This window comes from Oryzias latipes, chromosome 9 (genome assembly GCF_002234675.1).
Source record: "Oryzias latipes chromosome 9, ASM223467v1".
NCBI lineage: Eukaryota > Metazoa > Chordata > Actinopteri > Beloniformes > Adrianichthyidae > Oryzias > Oryzias latipes.
Genome location: NC_019867.2, coordinates 19,541,571 through 19,566,157, shown reverse-complemented (window position 1 = coordinate 19,566,157; position 24,587 = coordinate 19,541,571). Strand labels below are relative to the sequence as shown.

The window sequence follows — 24,587 nt, the reverse complement described above, 5'->3', positions numbered from 1 at the left end:
AAAATCTAAAAGGAAAGAAAGATATTCAGAAACTAAATTGCATTCTAAAATAATGCAGCTAAAACCAACCATTCATGCTTTTGGATTTTTTCTATGTTTTTTATTAAAATTACTATTAAAATGACAAAGAAATTATTAAAATGTTTGCAACATCAATATGAATATGGTCGCAGTTAAAATTCACATCACATTCATCATCGTCCATCCAGGCAAACTGTTGTGTTACGCAGGAAGCACTCAAGAAGATGAATGTGCTCTTTTTTAAGGTTGAGGATGCTGGACTGTACACCTGCTTAGCCAGCAGCCTGGCTGGAGAGGATGGAAAAAACACCTGGGTCAGAGTCCAAGGTGAAACCATGTGTTCTTATTTAAAACTGCATTTTGTGTCTTCTTCAGCTTCTTTAAACTTGATGAGACTGAAAATTGTGCTTTTCGGTTTCTGCAACTTGATATATACGTGTTGATACGCGTTAAAATTAATCATTTTAGTTTTAATTGGATTAATGACTTAGCTTTTCCATCTTCTCCTAATTTCTGAGAAAAATGATACCACAAAGAGGCACAATCTTTGAGCTTTTGTGTGCCAGACTTAAATCTGAGTAAATGCAGAGGGCTGTGTCAGGAAGGCAAAACCAAAGTCAAGGTTTGTTATCTGAATCACAAACTGGATCCGTCATGGCAATGGCAACTGCCGCCTCTTGCATAGGGTGGTGGTGTGTAGGATGACTTTGATGGTGAAGAAGATGAAGAGGCCAAGGGAAGAGCATTAGGAGACGTTTTAGATAAGGAGACTGTCCCACATGATTGGGCAGCCACAGCTAAAGTGATCACAGAGACTGAGTCATCTGCCATGTGTCATCTGGAAAGAAAGAAGGCCGATCGGGACACTTGGAGATGGAATGAAGAAGTTCAGTAGTAGGTTGAGAGGAAAAGGTTTGCTAAGGAAAAGTGCAACACTAAGAGGACAAAAGGCAGGGTACTGTGAGATGCTGAGCAAGGTAAATGTGGTAAAGGCTTGAAGAATGCAGGAGAAGTGTTTTCATGTCTATTTTTAAAAGGAAATGGAGATTTATGGAAACTAAAAATGAATGAAGTTATTGGAGAGTAGAGTGAACTTTTGTTCCCTTAACCCTTATGCTATCCTAGGCACTTTAACATTGGGAGTTGGGTCATCTAGACCCCACAACCTTTTTCTTCAATGATTTGTGATCTTCACTGGTGTCCATGGATTACATGAAATCCTCTTCACCTTTATCCACCTTTGTCATGGTAGGGAGACCACGTCAATGTAAGGGTGGAGTCATAGGATAACACAAGGTTTAAGCAAACCACCACTTTAATAAAAAGCTCATAAGCTTTATATCTGTTTGCAGAGAGTATCTGTTTACTGTTTTCTTTTTGATTTGTTTGGGGGTCAAATCTCAATCCTGGATGCCTGAATTAATTCACCAGGTGAAAAGACCTCAATTTCTTTTTGTGCTTCAGTCCCACCAACGCTTCTTGGTTCTGGCGATGTAAGGACGTTATCAGTTCCACTGAATGGGCACCTGACCATGGAGTGCCTGGCTGATAGTGACCCCCCTCCAGATATACAGTGGTACAAAGATGAAGTCAAACTGCAGGTACACACTGAAAAATGGGATTAAATATTTATCTTTTTTCACCATTTACTCACTCCCTCTTTCCTTGTCTTTGCCTACATCAGTTGGGTGGTCGTGTCCAGCGGCTGGCAGGTGGTCAGTATCTGGAGATACAAGAGATGAGGCCTGAAGACGGCGGACAGTACAGCTGTGTTGTTACCAACATGGCTGGAAGCAGCAGTCTCTTTTTTACAATAGACATTGTTTGTAAGTCTTACTTGGATAAGTTACTTTTTCCAGGTCATTCTTTTCTTTAAGTGTTATTACGGGTTTAGTTTGTAATAAGATTTGTGCTTTCATGATTTTTTCCCATGATTTCTTTGAGGAGAAATCACTGTAGATACATATTAGACCTGAATGAAAAAAAAGCTTTCTGTGCTGTAAGCTATTTTAATGATGTACTCAGAATTATAGGAAGGCTGTAAGTTGCTTTTTGAAATTCAAAGACTTCCATTTAGAGTATCTTGTGACATAAAACTGATGTGTGCGTCTCTGCATTCCCAGTGCCGCCTGTAATAAAGGAGAGCAGTTCTGTGGTGACCGTACGGGTGAACCAGGATGCTGTTTTATCCTGTGAGGTTGAAGGTGACTCTTCACCTTCAGTCATGTGGAGGAAAGACGGCTTCCCTCTGCCTAAACATAACAAGTATGATGGCATAAAAACTATTATTGGCTCAGTGTGTTGGTAAACTTTAAGCATTGATGTTTATATGTTCATTTTGTTCAGATACACTGCAATGTCGGAGGGTTCCCTGCATATTCACCAAGTCCAGTTAAGTGATGCAGGTCGATACTATTGCACAGCCTCCAACCAGGCTGGCTCAGACCACCAAGCAATGGACCTTCGAGTATTTGGTAAGTTCATAAAAACTAAACAGTAATTTGATTTTAAATCCAGAGCAGAGGCTGTGTTCATTGCTGTACCTGATATAATCTGTTTTGTTTAATTAGTGGCTCCTTCCATCAGCCCGGGTCCATTTAATGTAACAGTAACCGCTGGAGTCAGAGCTCTGCTAAGCTGTGAAACAACAGGGATACCCTCACCAAAAGTTAGCTGGAAGAGGAACGGCACTCCTCTTGACATTAGTCATCATCCTGGAGAATACAGGTGATAAAAAAGCCATTAACACTCTTTATGTGCAGGGAAGAGGCATTTTTAGTCCGTCCGGCTTTTTTCTCCAGGTTGTTGGCTTCTGGATCACTGGTTCTGTTGTCTCCATCGAGTGAGGATGAAGGTTATTTTGAATGCACTGCAGTCAATGATGTTGGAGAGGAGCGTAGGGTCATTGAAGTCATCTTGCAGGGTAACAATTGGAGTTTTTTTATTTTTTTTATATAGATTGGATTTTCAGTGGTGTCTTTTATGAATTGGTATTTGTTTTCTCTGTAGTCCCACCATCCATTGAGGATGATGTTACAGCTGTCAAAGCTGTAAAAAGGTCTTCTGTAGTGTTGCCATGTCACGCACAAGGTGAGCCTGAGCCCACTGTCACCTGGACAAAGAGTGGAGCCAAACTGGGTGTCAGAGGTGGAAGTTACCGTGTTCTTCCCACTGGTAAGATCTCTATATATTTGGACCTTTCGACCATATGTTTAGGTGCAACAAAAAGGAAGCTTTAGTACATTTTTTCCCCTCACCAAGATTTATTTTCTGTCCTTATTTTTATGCAGGAGTGTTGGAAATAACTTCGGCTTTGCCAAGTCATGCTGGCAGATACACATGTTCTGCCCGAAACCCAGCTGGAGTGGCTCACAAACACATCTCCCTAACAATACAAGGTAACTCTACTGAGCGTGCTGCAAATCAGCCAAGTGAGGAAAACATGTCAATCTAATCAACAAAGAGCTCTTCTTTCACTCTTAGAGCCACCGGAGATCAGGCAGATGCCAGAGGAAGTGCAGGCCGTGTTGCATCATGGAACTGTTCTTCCGTGTGACGTTCAAGGACTCCCAAGACCATCAGTCACCTGGCAAAGAGAAGGAGTTCCCATAGCAGCAGGTTTGAAGCTGAAAAATGTTTTTTTTTAATAATACTTTAAGCCTCTTTTAAATTAACTTTTTTATAAATGACCTCCATCATGAGAAAAATACTACAAGAACATGTTAAAAACACAATTTTTATGGGGATGGGTCTTTAACAAAATGTCCTGTAATTGCAAAGACAGCACTTCCCAGTCTATAGGTTCAACCTCCACATTGATCACTGGGAGTCTTGATTTTTCTGCTCTTCCCTTTGTATCTGTTGCAGGACACAGGCTGGCTGTGCTCTCCAGCGGGGCACTGAAGTTTTCTCGTGTCACACTTGGTGACGCCGGAACCTACCAGTGTGTGGCGAAGAATGACGCCGGTGTAGCTGTGGCAAAAACCAAACTGGTCCTTCAAGGTAGACTTTAGTCTTACTCACATAGTAAATCTTTGGAGCTCAAAACGTTATCTCATGTGCAAAAGTAATTCTAGTTTGGCAGATAGCTACACCAAATACATATAAGGAACTATTTTTGGTGTTTTATAATGGAAGACACCTCTTCTGGTGTGTGTGTTTTTTTTTTCCAGTTCCACCAGTGTTGAGTGTGCCAAGAGTTGAGTACACAGCTGTGTTGGGTCAGCCAGTCAGTCTGGAGTGTGTGGCGGACGGGCAGCCGCAGCCTGAGGTTACATGGCATAAAGACAGGAGGCCTGTTGCCGACAGTACTCACACACATGTATTTTCCAATGGAACTCTGGCCATCACCTCCACCCAGCGCAGCGATGCTGGCTTTTACACGTGCACTGCCAGAAATGTGGCTGGCAGAGCCAGTCATGATATGAGGCTGCAGGTTCAAGGTGGGTGAAGACTTACATCAACTCCTGGTCATGTTTTGCAGCAACTGTAACATCTGTGCGGTTTATTTCAGTCCCACCAATGATTCCTCCGGTGCAGACTGAGCTGTCAGTCATTCAAGGGTTTCAGGCCCTTTTGCCCTGCGCCGCTCAGGGCTCTCCAGAGCCCAGGGTATCGTGGGAGAAAGACGGTGCAATAGTTCCCAACGTTCCTGGCAAGTTCACATTCCTCAGATCAGGAGAGCTGATTATTGAAAGGGCAGAGGTTGGTCTAACTGTCACTAATAAAAAAGGCTCATATAAGTTATAGTTTTGGGCAGAGGAATCAGTTATGAGGGCTTTTCTTTCCACAGCCAGGAGACGCAGGTGTGTTCACATGTGTGGCCACAAATCCTGCAGGCTCTGCAAGACAAGACATTCGCCTGTCTATCAACATGAGGCCTGTCTTCAAAGAGCTGCCAGGTGATGTAACCTTAAACAAGGGGCAGAGCCTGCTCTTATCTTGTCATGCACAGGGAACACCTCCTCCCGTTATCTCCTGGACTGTCAACAACATTCCTTATGAAGGTACCTTTCTATCTTTTTTTATTAAATAGCTGCAGACTGAAACAATTTCTTCTTTGTCTTGGATGTTTTGCATGGTATTGCTGGTCTGAAGAGAATCTTGAAGCCTGCCTGCAGAGTAAATGTAACCGCAATGATTGCAAATGTTTCAGGAGGTGTTGTAGATGAAGCTGGCAGGAGCTCAGTCATCATTGACAATGTGACTTTGAGTCATGCTGGGACGTTTGTGTGTGTCGCTGAAAACAGCGTGGGAGCCATCCGAGCGCTCTCGTTTGTCAGAGTCAGAGGTGAGGGTTTGTTTCCCCACTTAAACCCTTTTAACCCTCTCGGATCAGTTGGCATCAATGCCTGTGCTCTGAATTCTCAGAGCCTCCAGTGTTGAAAGGCGAGGCCCACACCTCTCAGACTGTCATCCAGGGGGGCTCTGCTAACCTCGACTGTCCAGTCCACGGAGACCCCAGCCCGGTGATCCACTGGTTACGAAATGGAAACCCTGTAGGACGGCTGCTTCGAATGCAAAGCCTGCACAACGGATCTTTGGTCATCTACAGCATCACAGTAAATCCATCCATGCATTTTCCAAACCCTCTTTTGAGTTCACGGGATCACAGTAAATGTAATGTATATTTTGTCCTGCATTGACCCCATCTGTGCAAAACTTTATAACGTCTTGTGTCTCATACTTAAATGACTGAAGCATTGTTTCATCCTGGGGAAAAAATATGGCTGTGTCAGCATCATCTGAATTGCTCTTGCATTCATAAACATTGAGTGACTGTCCTACAGTGTCCTGCCTCCGCCCAAATCAGATTCAGTTTAGCCACACGCGTTAACTGTATTAGCAAAAGAGGAAAAAAAGGAACAGAGCGCTGGATCTTCCCAGACTCTGCCCCTTTTTCCTTTGCCTCTAACCTTGTTATGGTCTCTTTCTGCTGCTATAATTGCACTGCCTGCAGCTGAGACTTACTCACAGATGGGTGACTTTGCTTCCCACAGAACACTCTAATGTAAAATCTGCCCTCTCTGGCTCAGTAATATCTATCATGACAATTCAGTGAAATAAATTAGATGTCCCATTCAGATTGTCAACTTTCCTTCCTTCTCTGTTGACTCTCCTTTTTAAAAAAGTAAAAAAAATCAGGAGTTTTGTTCGGGTTTGTGCAATTGTTTGGACAAAGGTATGAGTGAAGATTGAAGTTGTAATTTTGGTATATTTGATTTGCAGACTGCTGATGAAGGAGAATATCAGTGTGTGGCTAAGAGTGAGGCTGGAACAGCTGAGAGGACCATCACTCTCAAAGTTCAAGGTGAGTTCTGCCTTCATAACCTAATGCACACTTAACCCTTGTGCTATCTTAGATGACCCCACCCTTACATTTACGTGTTCTCCCAACCATGACAAAGGTGGATAAAGGTGGAAAGATTTCATGTAATCCATGGACACCAGTGAAGATCACAAATCATTGAAGAAAAAAGCTTCAGCGCACTGTCTAGTGGGTCTAGATGACCCAACTCCCAATTTTAAAGTGCCTAGGATAGCACAAGGGTTACACATTTTCATACATTTCTTGAAAGGAAAAGTTTTGTATTTACTTATTTTTTATCTCACTTTAAGAATTGATACAAACATCAAACTCTGGATAGTTTTTTCCCCCCTTTTTAATGAGCTTTAAAGTCCAACTCTGATCATTCGGAAAGCGTTACCAGTGGTCTTAATTATGATTTTGCAGTTTTTAGCCTAAATAGAAAAAAACAGTTGTTTTCCAGAACATAGTTTCTGCAGAGCTGCAATAGTTCATTAGAAATTCCCTTCTGAGCTGTTGGTGGGACTCTTGGCATGGAGGAAGCCCGACCCTACTTCCCGTGATTCACCTGTTTACTCTCTACCGCTGGCTTACAACCCCAGTTCAACCCCAACTAACAATACCAGGGCAACAAAAATGGCAAGTAATATTGGAGTTATCCAGCTGTACAGTTTAGAGCTAGATGCCAGCTCAGATGAAAAAAAAAGAAAAAGAAACAAGTTGTACATGCTTGTAACATGCCAATTGTAGCTTCTATGTCACACCTAAAACCCTTTTCCAACTGTATTTTTTTCATCTGCTCCCGAGTCACACAGATTTGAATAAATTGAAAAACTCAGAAATGCAATTGTGTGCTTAATTTTGTTTTTATATGTCCTCCATCATCAGAAAAATGCCACAAGAACATGCTAAAAACATTAAAAAAATTTTTTTCCTTGGAATGGATCTTTAAGCCTTGAGCTGTTTTTACAAACCAGTGTTTGGGGTTTCAGTCAATGGAGGCTACTCTCTTTGGGGAGAGTGGAGTCCATGTAGCAGCAGCTGTGGGGAAGGCCTTCAGGAACGGGTACGATCATGCAGTAACCCAGAACCGGCAAACGGTGGACGACCATGCAGCGGTCCCAGTGTTGATACTAAGAAATGTTATGCTGGACTGTGTCCAGGTAAGATTTACTCAATTTCTTTTTACATCATTTTCACGACAAATAATCCACTTTAGGTTATTAGTGATTATAAAAAACAAGTATTTTTTTTTTCTAAATTAAAGTTTGGTTTTTATCTGTAACTGAAAATGATGGTCACACTTTTCTGTATTTTTGCTGGTTTTTGGTGAAAGGTGAGGTTCCACGCAGAACAAGAGGCAGCCTGATAGGGATGATGAATGAGAGAGAGTTCGGGGTGTCCTTCCTTGAAGCCAACATTACCGACAATGTGGAAGAAGGCAGCAGCACTTTACAGGCACGTCTGGAAAACATCCCCCCTTCTGTGGGTGAGTCACAAAACGCCCTGTGGGTCAATTACTTCAAAACACGCAGTTTTAGTTTAGTCACAGGTTTAAGTGCAGTTTTCTTTGCAGTTTTGACCCAAACCGTGTTTGCATCATAGGGCCCCTGCTGCGGGTACTTGTCTCTGTGTTCACCCCTGTCTACTGGACCACTGTGCTGCAGAACGGCGCCGCCATGAATGGCTACGCTTTCACTCAGGGCAACTTCAGGCAGGAGTCTCAGCTGGAGTTTGAGACTGGTGAGGTTTGCCCAACATCACATGTGTCATTTCATTTTCCAGTTAATGTATTTCATGCCTTTAAACGTTTTAATGTGACTTTTAGAGAGATTTGATTTATGTAACTACTTGTTAAATGACTAAACTGCTGTCTGAACTACTTTATTTTTGGTCCAAAACTCTGACTGTGATGGAAACGTCTTAAAAACAGAATAAGGCTTAGTACATTCCCTCATATGAGGAGGACAAGCATGGCCAGCAGGTGGCGGCACTATCTAGGTTCACAAGAAAAACTATGCTTGTCTGGTCAATCACAGGAGAGGTTCTTCGTTTGACCCACGTTGCCAGAGGTCTAGATCCTGAGGGGGTTCTGCTAATCGACATTGTGATAAACGGATTTGTTCCTCCATCATTATCATCGTCTCACCTGAGCCTCCAGGTGAGTTTCATGGGGTCTAACATATGTCATCCTCAGAAAAGTCCTAATTCTCTGATGTGATTCTGTCCTGCAGGAGTTTGACGAATCGTATGTGCAGACGGGCCAGGGGGAGCTGTATTCGTGGTCCTCTCAGACCCATCAGAGAGGGGGAAGCCCCATGGTGCTGCGCTGTAATCACACCATCACTTATGAGGGCCAGCAGGAGCGGCAGGGCCCTCTGCTCCAGCTGCTGAAGATCTCCGGCATGAACAGTGTCTACAACATGTTTACTCTCACTTTGGACTTCCACATCACTTCCAGCCTCATCATTCCAGGTTACATTACTGCCATTGCTACGTATCACAGTTTGTGAAGTTTTGCAGCAGCTAACCCTGATTGTCTGCAGATGGCTATGAGGACACTTGCCCCAAAGGTTTCACTCTTGACGAAACCTCTTACTGCGCTGGTAAGCTGCTTTCCCTTGCGAAGTCTCCTTCCTGTAATTGTTTATTGTGATATTTATCATTTTGTCTGTATTGTGTGTTCCTGTTAGATGAAGATGAGTGTGTGCTGCAGTCCCCCTGCTCTCATTCATGCAACAACATCATGGGGGGCTTCTCCTGCTCCTGCCCTTCTGGTTTCACCATTTCCACAGAGACCAACATGTGTCAAGGTGGGATGAAAGAAGCAGTTAAGCCTTTTCTGCTTAAAGTCCCACTCCGTTCATTTTTTTTTCTATTCATAAAGCATTCCCAGTGATCCTTAATAATGATTAGGCTGTTTAAGGCACATCTTAGAAAAAAAAAACTGTCATCCTCTATACTTTCTGCAGAGTGGCAATAGTTCATTAGAATTTCACTTCTGAGTTGTTGGCATGACTTACAACCTTTTACAAATGGCATTTTTTTGTTTTTTGGTTACTTACGATTTGAATAAAGAAAATACTCAGAAAACGTTATTATACGCTTAATTTTCTTCATAAATATCCTCCATCATCAGAAAAATACCACAAAAACATGTTAAAAACACCAAAAACACAATTTTTCATCGGAGTGGGTCTTTAAATTATCTGCTTAGGCCCGTTTAAACCCCCTGCTTCTGTTTTAATTTCAATGTTCCAGACATTGATGAGTGTTCCCAAGGCTCCCACATGTGCCACTACAACCAGCAGTGTGTAAACACAGTGGGCACGTACCGCTGCCAGGCCAAATGTGGAGCCGGGTTTAAGCCCAGCATCACTGGAACCATCTGTGAAGGCAAATCTCTGATCCCGCTTTAGCAGTCATTCTAACTGATCAATGCATTTTCTGTCTCTGTGTGGATTTTTTTTTTCACATGGAAATCTGCTAAATCTATTTTTCAGATGTGGATGAGTGCCAGGAGTCTTCCGTCTCCCCGTGCCAGCATCAGTGCCTCAATACTCTGGGCTCCTACCGCTGCGTCTGCCATCCGGGGTACCAGCAGGCTGGACATCGCTGCATTGGTCAGACAGCTCAGTGATCAAACATGGCTTCCTAAACACTGAGGATCAACAGAGAAATAATTATACATTAAAAGTTCAATTTGGGCTTTTACAGACATCAACGAGTGCATGAGAAATATTTGCCCGGCTCACCAGCAGTGCCGTAACACCGAGGGAGGATACACATGTTTTGACAGCTGCCCAGCTGGAATGACCACAGCAGAGGATGGAGTCTGTGTGGGTTAGTGGCGGTCACTTTATGTTTGCTGATTTACCTTTAGACTATGAAACACAAGGGGTTAAATCTACATTTACTCACTACATTAAAGTATTTTCCATTAATTAGATATAAAAAAACTGATATACAGAACATGACAATATGGGATATCTTCTGTTTTTCAGATATTGATGAGTGCCAGGATGGGAGTCACATGTGTCGCTACACTCAGATCTGTCAAAACACCGTTGGAGGTTATGCTTGCATTTGTCCAAGAGGCTACAGATCCCAGGGTGTGGGGCTTCCATGTCTTGGTAGAACCTTTTAATTCCCTTTTTTATGAAATATCTCCCATTAATGAAAAATAAAACTGAATGCTATTTTGCTTTTCAGATATTAACGAGTGCCTGCAAACTCCTAACCCTTGCGCCCACCAGTGCCGTAATGTTCCCGGCAGCTTCAGGTGCCTCTGCCCTCCTGGGACCGTGCTGCTAGGGGATGGGCGGTCCTGTGCCGGGCTGGAAAGAGGACAAGCTTTTACTAATGGCACTAGAGTCAGGGCAAGACTCCGCCCACAGCTGGTGTCATCCATAGGCCGGCCAATCCTGTCTCGTTCTAATGGAGTTTCTCGAATTACCAGACAGAGCTGTCCCGTTGGGTACACCAACAAAGACGGCACATGTGTCGGTATGTTTACATAATAAAAGAAAAAGAAAAAAGGATTCAAAATATTCATAATATTTTCTGGACAGATGTGGATGAGTGCCTCCTGAGGAAACCGTGTCAGCATGAGTGTCGGAACACTGTTGGAAGTTTCCAGTGTTTGTGTCCCCCAGGGTACCAGCTGCTGCCCAACGGCAAAAGCTGTAAAGGTAGGAGTTTCCTTTGACAGTCTCCAAACTAAACAACTCTCCATCTCTCCTTCCACTATTACTGCTAAGTTCTTTTTTTTCCCCTCAACATCAGACATTGATGAATGTTCTGAACAAGGCATTCAGTGTGGACACAATCAGATGTGCTTCAACACTAGAGGAGGGTACCAGTGTCTGGATACACCTTGTCCTTCATCCTACCAAAGAGGGGGCAGCCCTGGGTAAATTTGAGCATTCTACTGTTTAAAACAGTAAAGTTTATACTAAAAGTGACAAATTTTCTCTTTTTTTAAGGACCTGTTTCAGGTCTTGCTCCGCGGACTGCAGCACAGAGGGCTCCCTTCTGCTCCTGCAGTATAAGCTGCTCACGCTCCCCTCTGGCATACCAGCCAATCACAACGTGGTACGACTGTCTGCGTTCTCGGAGTCTGGCGTCCTGCAAGAACGTACGTCGTTCACAATACTTGAACAGGAATGGGAGGCAGGAGGCATGGGCCGGGTTTTCGGCATCAGAGACGAGGCTGGCAGAGGGATCATCTTCACCCTGCGACACCTCAGCAGGCCGGGATTGGTTCGGCTCAAAGTGCAGGCCACCACTGTCTCGCTACAGGGTCGCATTACATACCAGAGCATTTTCATTATCTACATCTCCATCTCAGCGTACCCCTACTAAGCTTACGTCGTCTGATCCTCTGCGACTTTTGACCCTTACGCCACAAACAGAACATTTCACCTCAAAAAATCAAACTAAGCAAATAAAAATTTCCTAATAAAACTTCGAAAGTTATGATAAATAAGGAAAAACAGTGGAGGGAAGGCATGAATAAAACTATCAAGATTTTCTTTTCAAAACATTTTGCAATCTGCCATTTTTATGATGTTAGGAATGGTACAACATTGATTTTTTTTTTAATCCTAACACTAAATGAAGCTTATTTCCCATCACATTGAAATATTAACATAAGGTTTTCCTATTATTTATTTAAGACATTGAACACATCACTGGTTAAGCCACCTTCAGTCACAGGAGGTTTAAGGTAACACGGATCTACTGTTGTTGCATTGGCACATTTTTTTTTAGAAGCTTCTGGCTCTCCTGCCAATGTAGAACCCTGTTTAATCTATTGTAAACATGTTTTACCCTCTATACTAAGGTAAGGTGCTATTCTGAATGTAAATGAGTGTTGGGGATTAGTGCAAGAAAACAAAATAAGAGCTTGCAGTCCCTATGGTGTGGCGTGAACCACAAAGCTGTAGTTTTATTTTTTTTCAGCATTTGTAAAGCCTTTCAAAAATTAAAGTTGTGACACAAATGTTTGATGTTAAAGTGTGACTCACTTTTTTATACAAATTAAAATAAACATCTTGTTTTTTTTAAACTCAGAATGTAGCAAATGGCATTCCTACTACAGTTTACTTTGACAGGAACTACTTTTTAAATTAATTAAGGTATAATGCCCTATGAAGTGGCCATTATCAGAAATTATACTACGGCCCGGGTAAATACTCAATTCTGATTGGCTGCTAGGTATGTATTATGTAAGGGTTAATGGCCGACGACGTGTGAATTATCAGAAATGAACGTACGCCGTGGAAGCCTGACCTGTCCGGCGCGAACGTGGTCATTTACAAAAGAAATAATAAGTATTATTTTATTATTATATAAATATTATATATAATATTATATATTATAATATTGTATAAACATTATTATTTCTTATTTTATGATTAAAGACTGGTTGAATGTTTGTTTGGTTTAGATAGCTTTTTCACGAAAAGCGGACTATTTGTCACGTGCTGTGGCGCATTGTCACTGTAACATGACAACATGCCGGTTGGCGGGACTGCCTTCGACTGCAGCGACAAAGGAAAGTAATACATGTTCTGATCGTCACCATAGGTTAAAGAAAGCATCAGTTCAGAGAGAAAGTTCCCCTCTTATTCATTGTTTTTGTCCAGATGATGAAGGTTATGGTTGTTTTAAAATGATGTAGAACATTTAAGCTATGTGACCAGAACTTATTTTTTAGGCATGCATTATCACAGTTGATTGTCAACTTTTAAATCCACACCCAGCAGCCAATCAGAATCAAGTATTCACCCGGACCATGGTATAAATAAATGTTCTGCACACTAAATGACAACCAGTGATTGAAATAAGTAGTTTTTGAGTGATTTAATGTTGTCTTGGTTACTGACTGCGTTTTTAAGAGTAAAGTTATCTCAAACTGAATTCTTTTTTTTTTTTTTCCTGAAATTTTCTGAACCTAAAAATATATATTTTAAAGATAACATTTGCTATAGTGTATTTAACGGCCCAGTCCTTTAAAGTAGTATGTGAATGTGTAAGTAGACTAAAAAATATAAACACAACACTTCTGAGATAATCCATCCCACCTCATAGGAGTGCCATATCCAGATGCTGATTTGACAGCATGATTATTGCACTGGTGAGCAGAACGATAAGAGCTGTAGGCCTCTTGTGTTTAACATATTTGACTGTTACGACAGGGGGTTGTGTGTCTCCTGACACACAAGATGTGTATTTGTATAAACCCCTTCTGTAATTTATGCTAAACTTTATTTAAACTGATTACATTTTAGAAAAGAAGAAGAGGAAAGAAGGGAGGAATGTTAGAGACAGGGTGTCAATCAATAACCCTTGTGCTATCCTAGGCACTTTAACGTTGGGAGTTGGGTCATCTAGACCCACTAGACAGTGCACTGAACCTTTTTTCTTCAATGATTTGTGATCTTCACTGGTGTCCATGGATTACATGAAATCTTTCCACCTTTGTCATGGTACACGTCAATGTAAGGGTGGGGTCATCTAAGATAGCACAAGATGCTGGAAGATTGTCATCATTACTGTCTGGTGTAAATGTTAGTCAAAAGGGGCGGGGCCTGTCCACACACATACTCAAGTGTTACAAACATAACTGTTGGCTCCAAAAATCTTCACATACAATCATGTCAACATGTACTCAACACAACTACAGTTCCCACACCCGTATGCATACAAACAAGCAAACACATGGAAAGCATTTCATTATGTCACACATACCATTTGTGCAAAGGTGAGCTGACACCTGTGCTCAGGTGGGTGTTTATGTTCTGCTGAAGTGAATGATGGAATGCAAAAAGAGGGAGAGTGCCTGGCTGTCCACACCAAGACCCCCGCCAAAGCTGGAGCGGTAGCCAGGGCCCCCCGACTCCGGCACAGTACAGCAGACAGACAGGGAATCCACCTGCCGAGCAATCCAGCCAGACACCCAGACCAAGGCTAGCAGAACCGCCACCAGAGAGCAGGGAGAGACAGAAGTACGGAGAGTGCAAGCCTCAGCCAGGAGGATAGCCCTCCGCCGTGCCAGGGGGCCCAGCATAGGACCCCCCAACCAAGAGGGGAGGGGAGGTCTACTGCCAAAATACAGGGTTGTGTCGGGAATGGCATCCAGGGTAAAAATCTCTGCCAACCAACTTATGCAAATCAAAGAAAGCTGATTTGCTGTGGTGACCCCTGATGGGACATGCTGAAAGGTCAACAATGACAATGTTCAAACCCACTGAAAAACAGTTAAATAAAAATACAATTGTCATTCAATAATTTTTCATTAATTCCATTAAAATCCAGATTATCTTTTCATTACAGAAAAACATGTAGCAATTTGTTTGTGATTCCAACCACTGCAGAGCGTGCCAGCTGAGAATCATGTTTTCCATGCTACTTCCTCATAAATGCGTCTAAATAAACATCAATAAAGTCCGATTCCTCCTGACTGTGCAACATGGGAGCTCACTTGAAATCATTTGCAAAAAGTGGCAGAATGTATGGAAAAAGCAGTCAGCAACTCTTTTCTGGAGGGCGAGACATTCATTTACGGATTCATGAAGCTGCACACATTCCCTGTAACATGTGCAAAAAGTTCTGGACGGCACTCTGAAGTCTTTTTCCCCCTTTCCATAAAACACTAACTATTAGTGGAAATGAAGGCTTTGGGCCTAGCGATGGCTACAAGTACTATCACCCCCACTGCTTTACACAGTCAGGATGTCAGTGGAAAGTGGGACTTGCTGCGCTCTACCCACTAATGAGGCCAACACTGCTGCCTATTAGAAGTTTTAAGCAACTGAGCTCAGACCAAAAGCATCATTAGTAAAGTGCATTTGCAAACAACAACATCAATTTAGAGACTTGTCAAACAAATTTCCTTTTGTCCTGCAATTTCCCTTCCATGTTTGCTAGCTTTTATTTCAAAACACAAACAGGATGAAGCAGCAGTTGTAAATGTTCTTGATACAAGATGACGGTGATGTAAATAAGTTGTAAGGCTGATGCTATAGTATTTGTTTTTAAGAGATTATTAATGGCTTTTCACTAAACAACCTAAAGAGACATGGTTTAACAACATTGTTTCTCAACGGCCATTTTTTAGTGGAAAAATTGTAAACTAAAGTGTTTGAAAAATAAACAGTAATGGTGAAACAAGTGGAACATTGTGGAGTGAGGCAGATTTGCCTCAGGAGTAAGATTGTGACACAAGCGCTGGAAGAAAGGAGGGAGAACAGTGCCTTACATTAGTCAGGCTGTCAGAAAGATGAAGCAAAATGTTGGAAATTTGGACAGATGGTCTTTTGTTGAAAGAAAACAAACCCACAAGCTGGTTGTATGTCATTGTGCCCACTTTACTTGCCAAATTTAGCTAAATGTTGTTCTGAGCAAATGGAGTGTTGCTGAAATAGCTTCCATGAGTACCGATCATGAGTAATGTCCCAGTTTCAGATGGTCATAACCTGCGTGTCTCTAACTGGGACTGGAGAAACTGAGTAATACCATGGATGGACGGCTGAGATGCACAGTAATGCTGAAGGTTTAAACAAATGTTCAAGCCAAGGTATGACTGTAACCCTTGTGCTATCCTAGGCACTTTAACGTTGGGAGTTGGGTCATCTAGACCCACTAGACAGTGCGCTGAACCTTTTTTCTTCAATGATTTGTGATCTTCACTGGTGTCCATGGATTACATGAAATCTTTCCACCTTCATCCACCTTTGTCGTGGTAGGGAGAACACGTAAATGTCAGGGTGGGGTCGTTTAAGATAGCACAAGGATGGAGACACATCATTCCTCACATCTTCACATTCACACCTGATATTAATCTTGTGCTTTTCAATTGGAATAAATTTCTGGATCAGCCATATCTAATGTCCCTTCTGTTTGGTCCCTTGCACGGTGAGTTCTGTTCATGATCCACTGTCACTTGCATACACAAAAAAAGACATCTAATGGAGGGTTTGTCTACTAAAAAACTTCAAACTATGTGTTGATCTGTTGTGGTACACAAACAAATCTCCCCTGGTGAACTCTGCACGCCATTTACATAAAAATAGGGCCCAATGCAGAGAGCATTAGGGTTGTAAAAGAAAACGTGAAAGCAACAATTGCTTTGTTTTGTTTGTTTTGAAAAAGAACAACAAATGTGTGACAAGGAGGGGATCTGAACTAAATCCCCCCTTTGACCATCTCTCTTTTTTTTAAGTGTTCCCAGATTGTCATTTACATTTACATTTACATTAATCATCTGTGGCCAGCCAAGCTTCTTCTGCAAGGATATTCAGAATCTACAATGTTAGAAATTTCTGGACTGTTAAAAAATGTTACTCTTGCATCACTTGTGCTATCTTAGATGACCCCACCCTTACTTTGACGTGTTATTCCTACCATGACAAAGGTGGATAAAGGTGGAAAGATTTCATGTAATCCATGGACACCAGTGAAGATCACAAATCATTGAAGAAAAAAGGTTCAGCGCACTGTCTAGTGAGTCTAGATGACCCAACTCCCAATGTTACTGCTCACATTTCATTTTAAATTGCATTATAAAGTAACAAAAAATATTTTAAGTAAAAAAATTGGAATCTTACATGTGCAGAAGAAAAAGCAAGGTTTTGTGTGTTCTTGTCCTAGAATTTTAATTTTTGTAAACATATACATGTCTTTACAGTTTAGAAAAATTCATTACTAAAAATCCTTTTTGTTAAACTTTAAAGGAAATGATTCCGGTGCAAAAGTGCGGATTTAGCTAGGGCTTACTTTCTAAATCAAATAATTAGACAAGTTTATGAAAATGAAGTAAGTTTTTCACATGACACATCAGGCTTTCAGTCTCAGACACTTTTATTGCCAATAAATGTTGAAATCATTGGACATTGGCAGTCTATTCTTGCCCAAAATATTCCCACATGTCTTGCAGGAAATTAGTTGTGCACAGATGAAAAGATGAAGCATCAATATTTACTTGTTGCCATGACAGCAGCAGAATGTATGCATAAAATTTGAGGGACAATTTTTGAAGAAAAAAAAAGAGTGAAATAGCACACTGAAAATGGTAATCAGAGGTAATTCAAGTTTAGGAAAAGACGTTATAGATGTGTGTAATGTCTTTTATGAGACAAAATAATGTTGTTACAGAAATGATCAGAGATTAGCATCTGCTGTGTTGGAGCTTGCCTGGGCTCTCAGAGATCAGGGTTTTAGAGCCTGTACCAACATGAAACAGACTTTGAACCACAAAGCCGTCTCTCCATTCAGGGAGGCTATAAAGTCTTTGCATGGTGTGTGGCAGATTTCCTTGACATCATTCTTTTCAACTGGCTTGACAGAATTTCCTGCACACATAAGGAAAGGGGCTGCCAAGAACATCAGAAAGTTTTGGACCAATGTTTACCTTTTTACAGGCTTCTTATGGGCGTCTGGGGAATTTGCAGTCAGCAGCATCATCACCGGGACGATGTGCTCTGAGAGCCACCCACAAAGCAACCTTGTTTTTCACACTAATTGCAGGAAATCTAAAATGACTTCGGCTTGTCTTAGTCAAAATAACGCCTCTATGTGTTCTAAACATGTTGGCTAGAGTGAAGCTGGTGTGTGACAGCAGCTATCTGGTTCAGTAAAAATGTGAGCCAGACACTTACTTCATCCCCATAAGGTTTACCGCAGTAGTTCCATCCATCTTGCTTCCCAGCCAAGTCCCGTTTCCTGTCTCTACTCCCTTCAACAGCAGGAGAAAGGGGGGGTTGGAGGGTGGTTTGCATCAAATCAAACATTTGGTAGCTGCAAATGGAAAGAGGTAGCACATCCACCGCATGAACAGCTCTTCAGTAGCAATTCCATTCAAGTCCCAAAGCTACTGTTTTGGGTTTAGTTTTCAATTTCATACCTTTTAGGCAATACAGCAGATCCACCAGCGCCAGATTCTCCTGTTCCAAACCTCACAATCACAACTTGAGCCAGTAAAAATGACTTTCCAGGCTCATGTGTATAAAAACTATCATAAAAAGATTTACTCAAGAGGTCGTCGGTTATCTGAACATACTAAATTATACACGTTCTACCTTGGATGATTACATAACAGCGGGATGGCGGCAGTTCAGGAGGCGGAACAATTGTCTGCTAATCAGAAAATTGGGGGTTCAATTCCTAGGTTTGGCAGTCTGGATTCACTCATTGCTGTTGGTGTGCTTTCATCAGTTTGTGCACGTAAAAGATAACATTTTTTGAACCTAAAAAAAGAAATAGAAAAATACTATCATTTTAAGAAAGCGCATGGTCAATGTGGATTCCAAGGAACAAGTTCTTAAAAGATACTAAATAGGAAAAGAAAAGGTTAAATAAATGCAAGCAGAGGAAAACCTTATGTAATCATTTTAAAAACCTTCAGGGAAATTTACAAAAGTAAAAGTCTCTTACTAAACCTTAGCCAAGAACATGCAATTGTCACAAGCTTGACACCTTTAAAACCTACAGTTTGTTTAAAAAATACAAGTAAAAAAGAAAAAAGCATTTAGCTTAAAACAAAGCCCGGGCACATAAGGCTTTTTAATGAATGAGCAATCAAAAATATAGCCGTTGAACAGCTTATGCCTTACTCACAACTGACTGCCCTTATGGTAGATATGGGCTGGCTGCGTGCGAAAAATGAGCAAACCTGTACGTAGAGTGGATTATTCATTCTTAAATCCCCCCGAAACCTACACGCTGCACAAGGGGCCTTTTGTGCTGTTTACGCAGAAGTGCCTCTTCTGCACTTATCATTCTGTACTTTCAGCTTGACTGTTAAATAACAATAATGGATTGGATTTATCTGCGCTTTTCCAGACACTCAAAGCTCTTACGTGTCCATTATTCATTCACTCTTCATTCATACTTGGTGACGGGGAGCTACTGATGTAGCCACAGCTGCCCTGGGGCAGCCTGACAGAGGCGGGGCTGCCAGTTCGCGCCTATGGCGCCTCTGACCATCAACAGGACATTCATGCACATTCACACACCAGCGGAGCTGCACTGGAGGCAAGGAGGGTGAAGTGTCTTGCCCAAATGAGAAATGAGGAAACTAGGCAATCAGAGTGTAGTTTGTGTAGGCGTTCTACGGGCGCTTCCGCATCACATGCACACCCCACGCAAGCAGCATTTGCATGGGATCAGTAAGTGGCCAGTAAATCTGCCTAACTAACGATTAGCGTGTGGTGTAAGGGCACCGTACAACAGCATCACCCGTATGTCCTAAGTGCTTGCAACTACAAATACTTCACGATACACTTACCACACACACGAAAATCATGACGTGCCTTGAGGTGGCAGCATGACCCTCAAGGGAACTGCAAGATGATGCGGCAACACCTGTCTATAACCCTCTTCAGGCCTGGAGAACCCAAAAACCTGCAGCAACCTCTGTACGGGTGCATGTAACTAAGGTATTACCCTTCACAAATGAACCAAACATTTAGCAGACTTGCCATCCCCTTAAGGTGTCTGTTTCATCATTGAGGATGGAGCCTCAGTTTTCCAGAGCTGCAGTTGTTCGCTAATCACTGCTGAGGTTTACAGCCCCAACAGGACAAGGAAATTTCAATTTTACTTGAGTGATTACTTTCAGATATGACATATGCTGTCAAAACCAAGTCTATGAAAAAAAAAAAAAATCACACCAAATTTTAACTAATCCATGGGACGTAGGGGGATCTATGAAAAAAAAGCAAAAAAGACCCACAACTTTTCAGTTACATGTGATGTGCTGCACCACGTGTTTAAATGAGAACATGTTCCATTGCTGTAGCCCCATGTGTGCAAACTTTTCCAGTGATTTTTCTGAGCTGTGCAACAGTAGGACCATTAATCAGAACAGCTGCAATTAACTTGTTAACAAAAGAAAAAGCCATTTTAGGGAATTCGGTCCATATATTTTAAGCTCACATAAAAACTAAAAGTATGGGAACATTTTCATTTATTAAGAGAATACCATAGTCCTGAAGAAGGATAACATCTGTGTTTCTCTGTTTCCAAACAGATGCTCTTCAAGCTCCAATCTGTAATCATGCATTGTAAACACAGTTTCACAGTTTTTTACAGGGTTAAGTTATTCATACCATGTTTTTCCACAGCTGTTCCCCAATCTTTGCCTCTGCAAGACTGGACTCATGCAGCTTTAAGAACTTTAATGATCACCCGTGTCTCAGTTCAACACCAAACTTGAAAGCTGACTGTTTCTACTTTGTCCAAGTTTTTCAAATGAGATTAGCTGGAAATAAAACTATTGAAGGAAGGAAAAAAAGGCAAAGATAAATCACTGAAGTCATGAGTGGGCCACACAGAAGCTAGGAAAAACTGAAAAAAAACAAACATGATTTATAGAATGATTTATAGAAGTGAAGTCAAGATTAATTTATTTAGGGATGGCCCGTTTGGCACGGCGCTTCGGCGCGCGGTTCTCCTTCATGAAACAGAGTGTTTCAGCACAATGTTTCGGGGGGTGTGTCAACTAGCGCAGATCACGTGGTTGATGATGTATGAAGCGCCAAATGCTTCGTTTGGTCAAACCACGCTTCAGATGTCACTTGTGTTTTGAACAGTTGGGCGCGCTATTCTCTAGAAATGCGAAATAAATCCTGAACGTTTCCAAACCAGTTCTATTGTTTCGCTTGTATTGGAATCAGCGTCAGTTCATTGCACTTTACCATGGCTCCTAGTAAGAAACGTTCTGTGGCTCAGGATCATTTCAACTCGGTTTTTCCTATTAAAACAGGAAAAACCGAGAACGTTGTGTATAAAAAAACACTGCAATGAATCTACAATGGCATATCATTGCTTTGTTAATAAAGATAGCTCAGTGGAATAGTTAGTGGTACTTACACCTAGAGGTCCTAGGCTCGAGCTTGGCTTTAAACGTTTATTTTTTTGCGTTTATTTTTTTCTTCACGTGATGTGTATTTTGCTGTGTCAAGCACTTCTCACAGAAAACGTCACATGTTGTGTTTTATATGTTTTTTTTTATCAACATTAACAAAATTGTTCTGTTTTACGTTTTTTTTAATCATCATTTCCACATTAAAGTGTTACAAGGAGCTTTGTTGAAACATATGTCCATATATGTCCAGTCCGCCACCAGATGCCGCTGTTCTGTGTGGTCTCGAAGCCCTGAATGGGTGGTTCATTTTTCCGGCACAATTACATGAACCCCAATGAGGCTTCATGGGGCTTCTATTCCCATCTCTAAATTTATTTATTATGATATTTTTTTAATTTTTGTGATTTCAATTGAGCAATTGTGTGAGTTCTATCATGGGTTTGATGGGGTTACACAAAAGGTAAGTGGGAGGAAGTAAAAATCTAATTAGAAAAATTCAAACGCTTGTCAAAACTGGAACCGAGAAGGGGTGAGGAACAGATGATCTGACCAGAAAGAGCAGAAAACTAGACACTTAAATATACTGAGGGTAATCAACACAAGCAGAGACAGCTGAGTAATTGAAAATGTGAACCAGGTGTGCAGTGAAAGTGGAAAAGCAAAACATGACAGACAAACGGGACCAATAAAACACTGAAACAACAAGACGCCATTTCCCACAACTGGACTTTATTCTGCCCTTTCTCTTTTTATACTAAGAAGGATGTACTTATTTTTAAGTGCATTAATGAAAGTTGTTTAAATATTTTTTATGTCGAAAAAGACAAAACAAAGGGTTTACCGTAACAGGGCCTGCAAAGCAGTGAACTCTGTCCTACAGCCTGTTGCTGGACGCCCTCTCTTCCTCTGCGGGTGGTTCCTCACACAAACTCGGGTCCTCTCCAGAGGCCTGGGAGCTCGAGGGTCCAACACAGCACTGCTCTTCTCTGGACTCAACGCGCGTTACCGATGGTGGTGTTGAACATAACTTAAGATATCATCAAGTTCATTTTATCCACAAACCACAAAACTATGGAAGACAATGTGTTAAACTGTAAGCAACATTTGTTTTCATTCTGTTATCTTCAGCCTCACTGTCTCTTGTTGAGGTTTTCCTCTGTCTGACAGTTTATGCCCATGTGTGATGAACCGGATCGGACTCTTTCATACTAGAGCGCTGGCGGCTCACATTCAGAGAGGGTTGACCTCCTACATCGACACCGCGGGAAATAGTGTGGCACTGGAGGGCCTGACAGCCATCCATCAGCGCTCTCATACATGCAGCAGAGCACCGTTCTGCCACGTTCTCTTGCTTTCCCCTCAACTATTTCACGCTTCCTGAAATCCAATACATCTTTAGATTTAGCTTGTCCTTCCTACATTTTACAACAAGACCAGGGGCAGCAAATGATCGTAACTCATGAGACATGGCAGTTAAAGGCTGCTGTGTGATATATTGCTGCTCATGGCAACAAACTGAGGCTGCTTCGTTGTTTTGTAGCAAATAATACGACAGCCTCAAATTTTTAGAATGATGGCCACTGAAAAAAACGGTACATTGAAAGCAGCTGTCAGTGATGAACCAGCAAAATCAGGAAATGATGTTACATTTTCACATTGTTCAGAAGCAGCTATGATGTCTTTCATTTGTTTCAAGTTCCCCTAGCACGCTATACACCCAGGCAAAAAAAACTTTGTTGTTTTGAGATTTTTACTTCAATGGTCAGGATAGAAGGATTATAGGCCAAAAATGTGCGTAATGGTTTATGAACCAGTTAGAATTTACTGCAAACCAGCTGTGCACTCATAAAGTCAATTAATTTATTGTCAGAAAAAAATAACAATTCAATAAAATACGCTTACTGCAATCAGTCTTTAGACTGCATCTTGGTCAAAAACGCCTTACATCATGCACAGGCGCGTTTGTGTCGAGACAAACAACTACAGAGAGCCTGATCGTCATTATATCAATACTTCAGTTTTTACCTCAACGGTTTTTCTAAAAACGTAGATCCACCCTTATTTACCATAAGTTCAGCACTATAGAGCACACTGGATTGTAGGCACACCATCAATGGATGCTCCTTAAAAAAAAAAAAGCAAACTGTAAGGCGCATTGAGCAAAACAAAAAACATCATTGATAAGCCAATCAGTCAGACAGACTTAACTATGTTCAAAGTAACTCTGGAACTTGTTTGTAACAAGCTACATGTTGGCTATGTTAGAAGCCACATTAACATATTCACAATACCTGTAACTCCCAACCTTGTTTGCAACACGTAAAGAAGCAGTTTGTTACCGTTAAAACAACGTTACTGGAACTGCTTTTACGCCCAACCGTGCTAGTAAGATGTAAAACACATCTATATGTTAGCTGGGTTAGTGGATTTAAAATAACACCTAACCTTGTTTGCAACTCGTGTAAAAAACAGACTGACATTTTGACAGAGTGTACCTCTCAAAATCGCTTCAACAATAACACACACGACCAGAATTCATCCATATATAACGTACACTGGGTTATAAGACGCACTGTATGTTTTTTTTTAAATTAACGCATTTTAGTATCCAATAGTGTGGAAAATACGGTAATTGAGGAAGCTGTATATAGGTGCAGCGCCATAGAGTTTTCTCCAGTTATAAATTAGAAAAGGATCATTTCCACATACATTTTTATTTGTATTTTAATCTTCGCCTGCAAAAACTGTATAATCTAATAGTTTGCAACTAACTGAAGGCAGCTGAACCATGACATGAATGGGTTCATGTGTTTGAACTGCTTCTTTTTACTTTTCCCTCTGCAACTTCCAAAGTTTCATGTGTGAGGCTGGAGGACTGTAACAGGAACTGTTCAAACTGATTTCCTGTGACTGATATTTATAATGACAACACAATGTAATAAAATTTGTCAAATATTACGGGTGAACTGCAGTGACCAAGAGCTTTAAGTCCAACTACACTGTTTGTTGCCAGAGTCTTCACAGCTAATGCAATAACAATGACTCCATCCATAAATCTTCATAAAACCAAAAACACAGCAATTTTGCAAACCACAACATATTTTTTAAAGTCTTTTGATTTTTAAAAGTCTGAAACAAGTTAGGAAAAAAAAAGGAATAAAACTGACTGGTATGAAATGTAGTTTTAGAAAGAATAACAGTTTGGAATCATTGAAAAAAAAAAAAAAAATCCATCCCAGTTTCAACATGATTGCTCGCTGCCAGAGAGAGGACTTTTAACTGCAGTCGTACGGCTGATTATGCAAAACTTAAAAGAGCAGAAAAGGAACTACATCCTTAGATAAGTGCTGATGGAACAACAGTGTCTCCTTCAGATCTGCTGCACAG

General features: G+C 41.3%; 1 protein-coding gene across 1 annotated transcript in view; it reads left to right on the top strand.

Moving 5' to 3' along the window:
• Positions 1-12,402, top strand: part of LOC101165068 (hemicentin-1) — a 47,899-nt gene extending 35,497 nt beyond the window's left edge. Inside the window, exons 50-81 of the mRNA XM_023958631.1 lie at positions 267-348; positions 1,486-1,622; positions 1,706-1,847; positions 2,145-2,286; positions 2,368-2,495; positions 2,592-2,748; positions 2,823-2,944; positions 3,031-3,195; positions 3,312-3,419; positions 3,505-3,639; positions 3,889-4,023; positions 4,194-4,463; positions 4,535-4,725; positions 4,814-5,027; positions 5,177-5,311; positions 5,392-5,582; positions 6,250-6,331; positions 7,321-7,491; positions 7,665-7,817; positions 7,934-8,071; positions 8,368-8,489; positions 8,563-8,803; positions 8,875-8,934; positions 9,022-9,141; positions 9,590-9,724; positions 9,832-9,951; positions 10,046-10,171; positions 10,333-10,461; positions 10,541-10,834; positions 10,900-11,019; positions 11,114-11,240; positions 11,314-12,402. Coding sequence (XP_023814399.1) covers positions 267-348; positions 1,486-1,622; positions 1,706-1,847; positions 2,145-2,286; positions 2,368-2,495; positions 2,592-2,748; positions 2,823-2,944; positions 3,031-3,195; positions 3,312-3,419; positions 3,505-3,639; positions 3,889-4,023; positions 4,194-4,463; positions 4,535-4,725; positions 4,814-5,027; positions 5,177-5,311; positions 5,392-5,582; positions 6,250-6,331; positions 7,321-7,491; positions 7,665-7,817; positions 7,934-8,071; positions 8,368-8,489; positions 8,563-8,803; positions 8,875-8,934; positions 9,022-9,141; positions 9,590-9,724; positions 9,832-9,951; positions 10,046-10,171; positions 10,333-10,461; positions 10,541-10,834; positions 10,900-11,019; positions 11,114-11,240; positions 11,314-11,692 — 4,971 coding nt within the window. The 3' untranslated portion in view covers positions 11,693-12,402. The remainder of the gene's footprint in view (positions 1-266; positions 349-1,485; positions 1,623-1,705; positions 1,848-2,144; positions 2,287-2,367; positions 2,496-2,591; positions 2,749-2,822; positions 2,945-3,030; positions 3,196-3,311; positions 3,420-3,504; positions 3,640-3,888; positions 4,024-4,193; positions 4,464-4,534; positions 4,726-4,813; positions 5,028-5,176; positions 5,312-5,391; positions 5,583-6,249; positions 6,332-7,320; positions 7,492-7,664; positions 7,818-7,933; positions 8,072-8,367; positions 8,490-8,562; positions 8,804-8,874; positions 8,935-9,021; positions 9,142-9,589; positions 9,725-9,831; positions 9,952-10,045; positions 10,172-10,332; positions 10,462-10,540; positions 10,835-10,899; positions 11,020-11,113; positions 11,241-11,313) is intronic.
• The last annotated feature ends 12,185 nt before the right edge of the window (positions 12,403-24,587 follow it).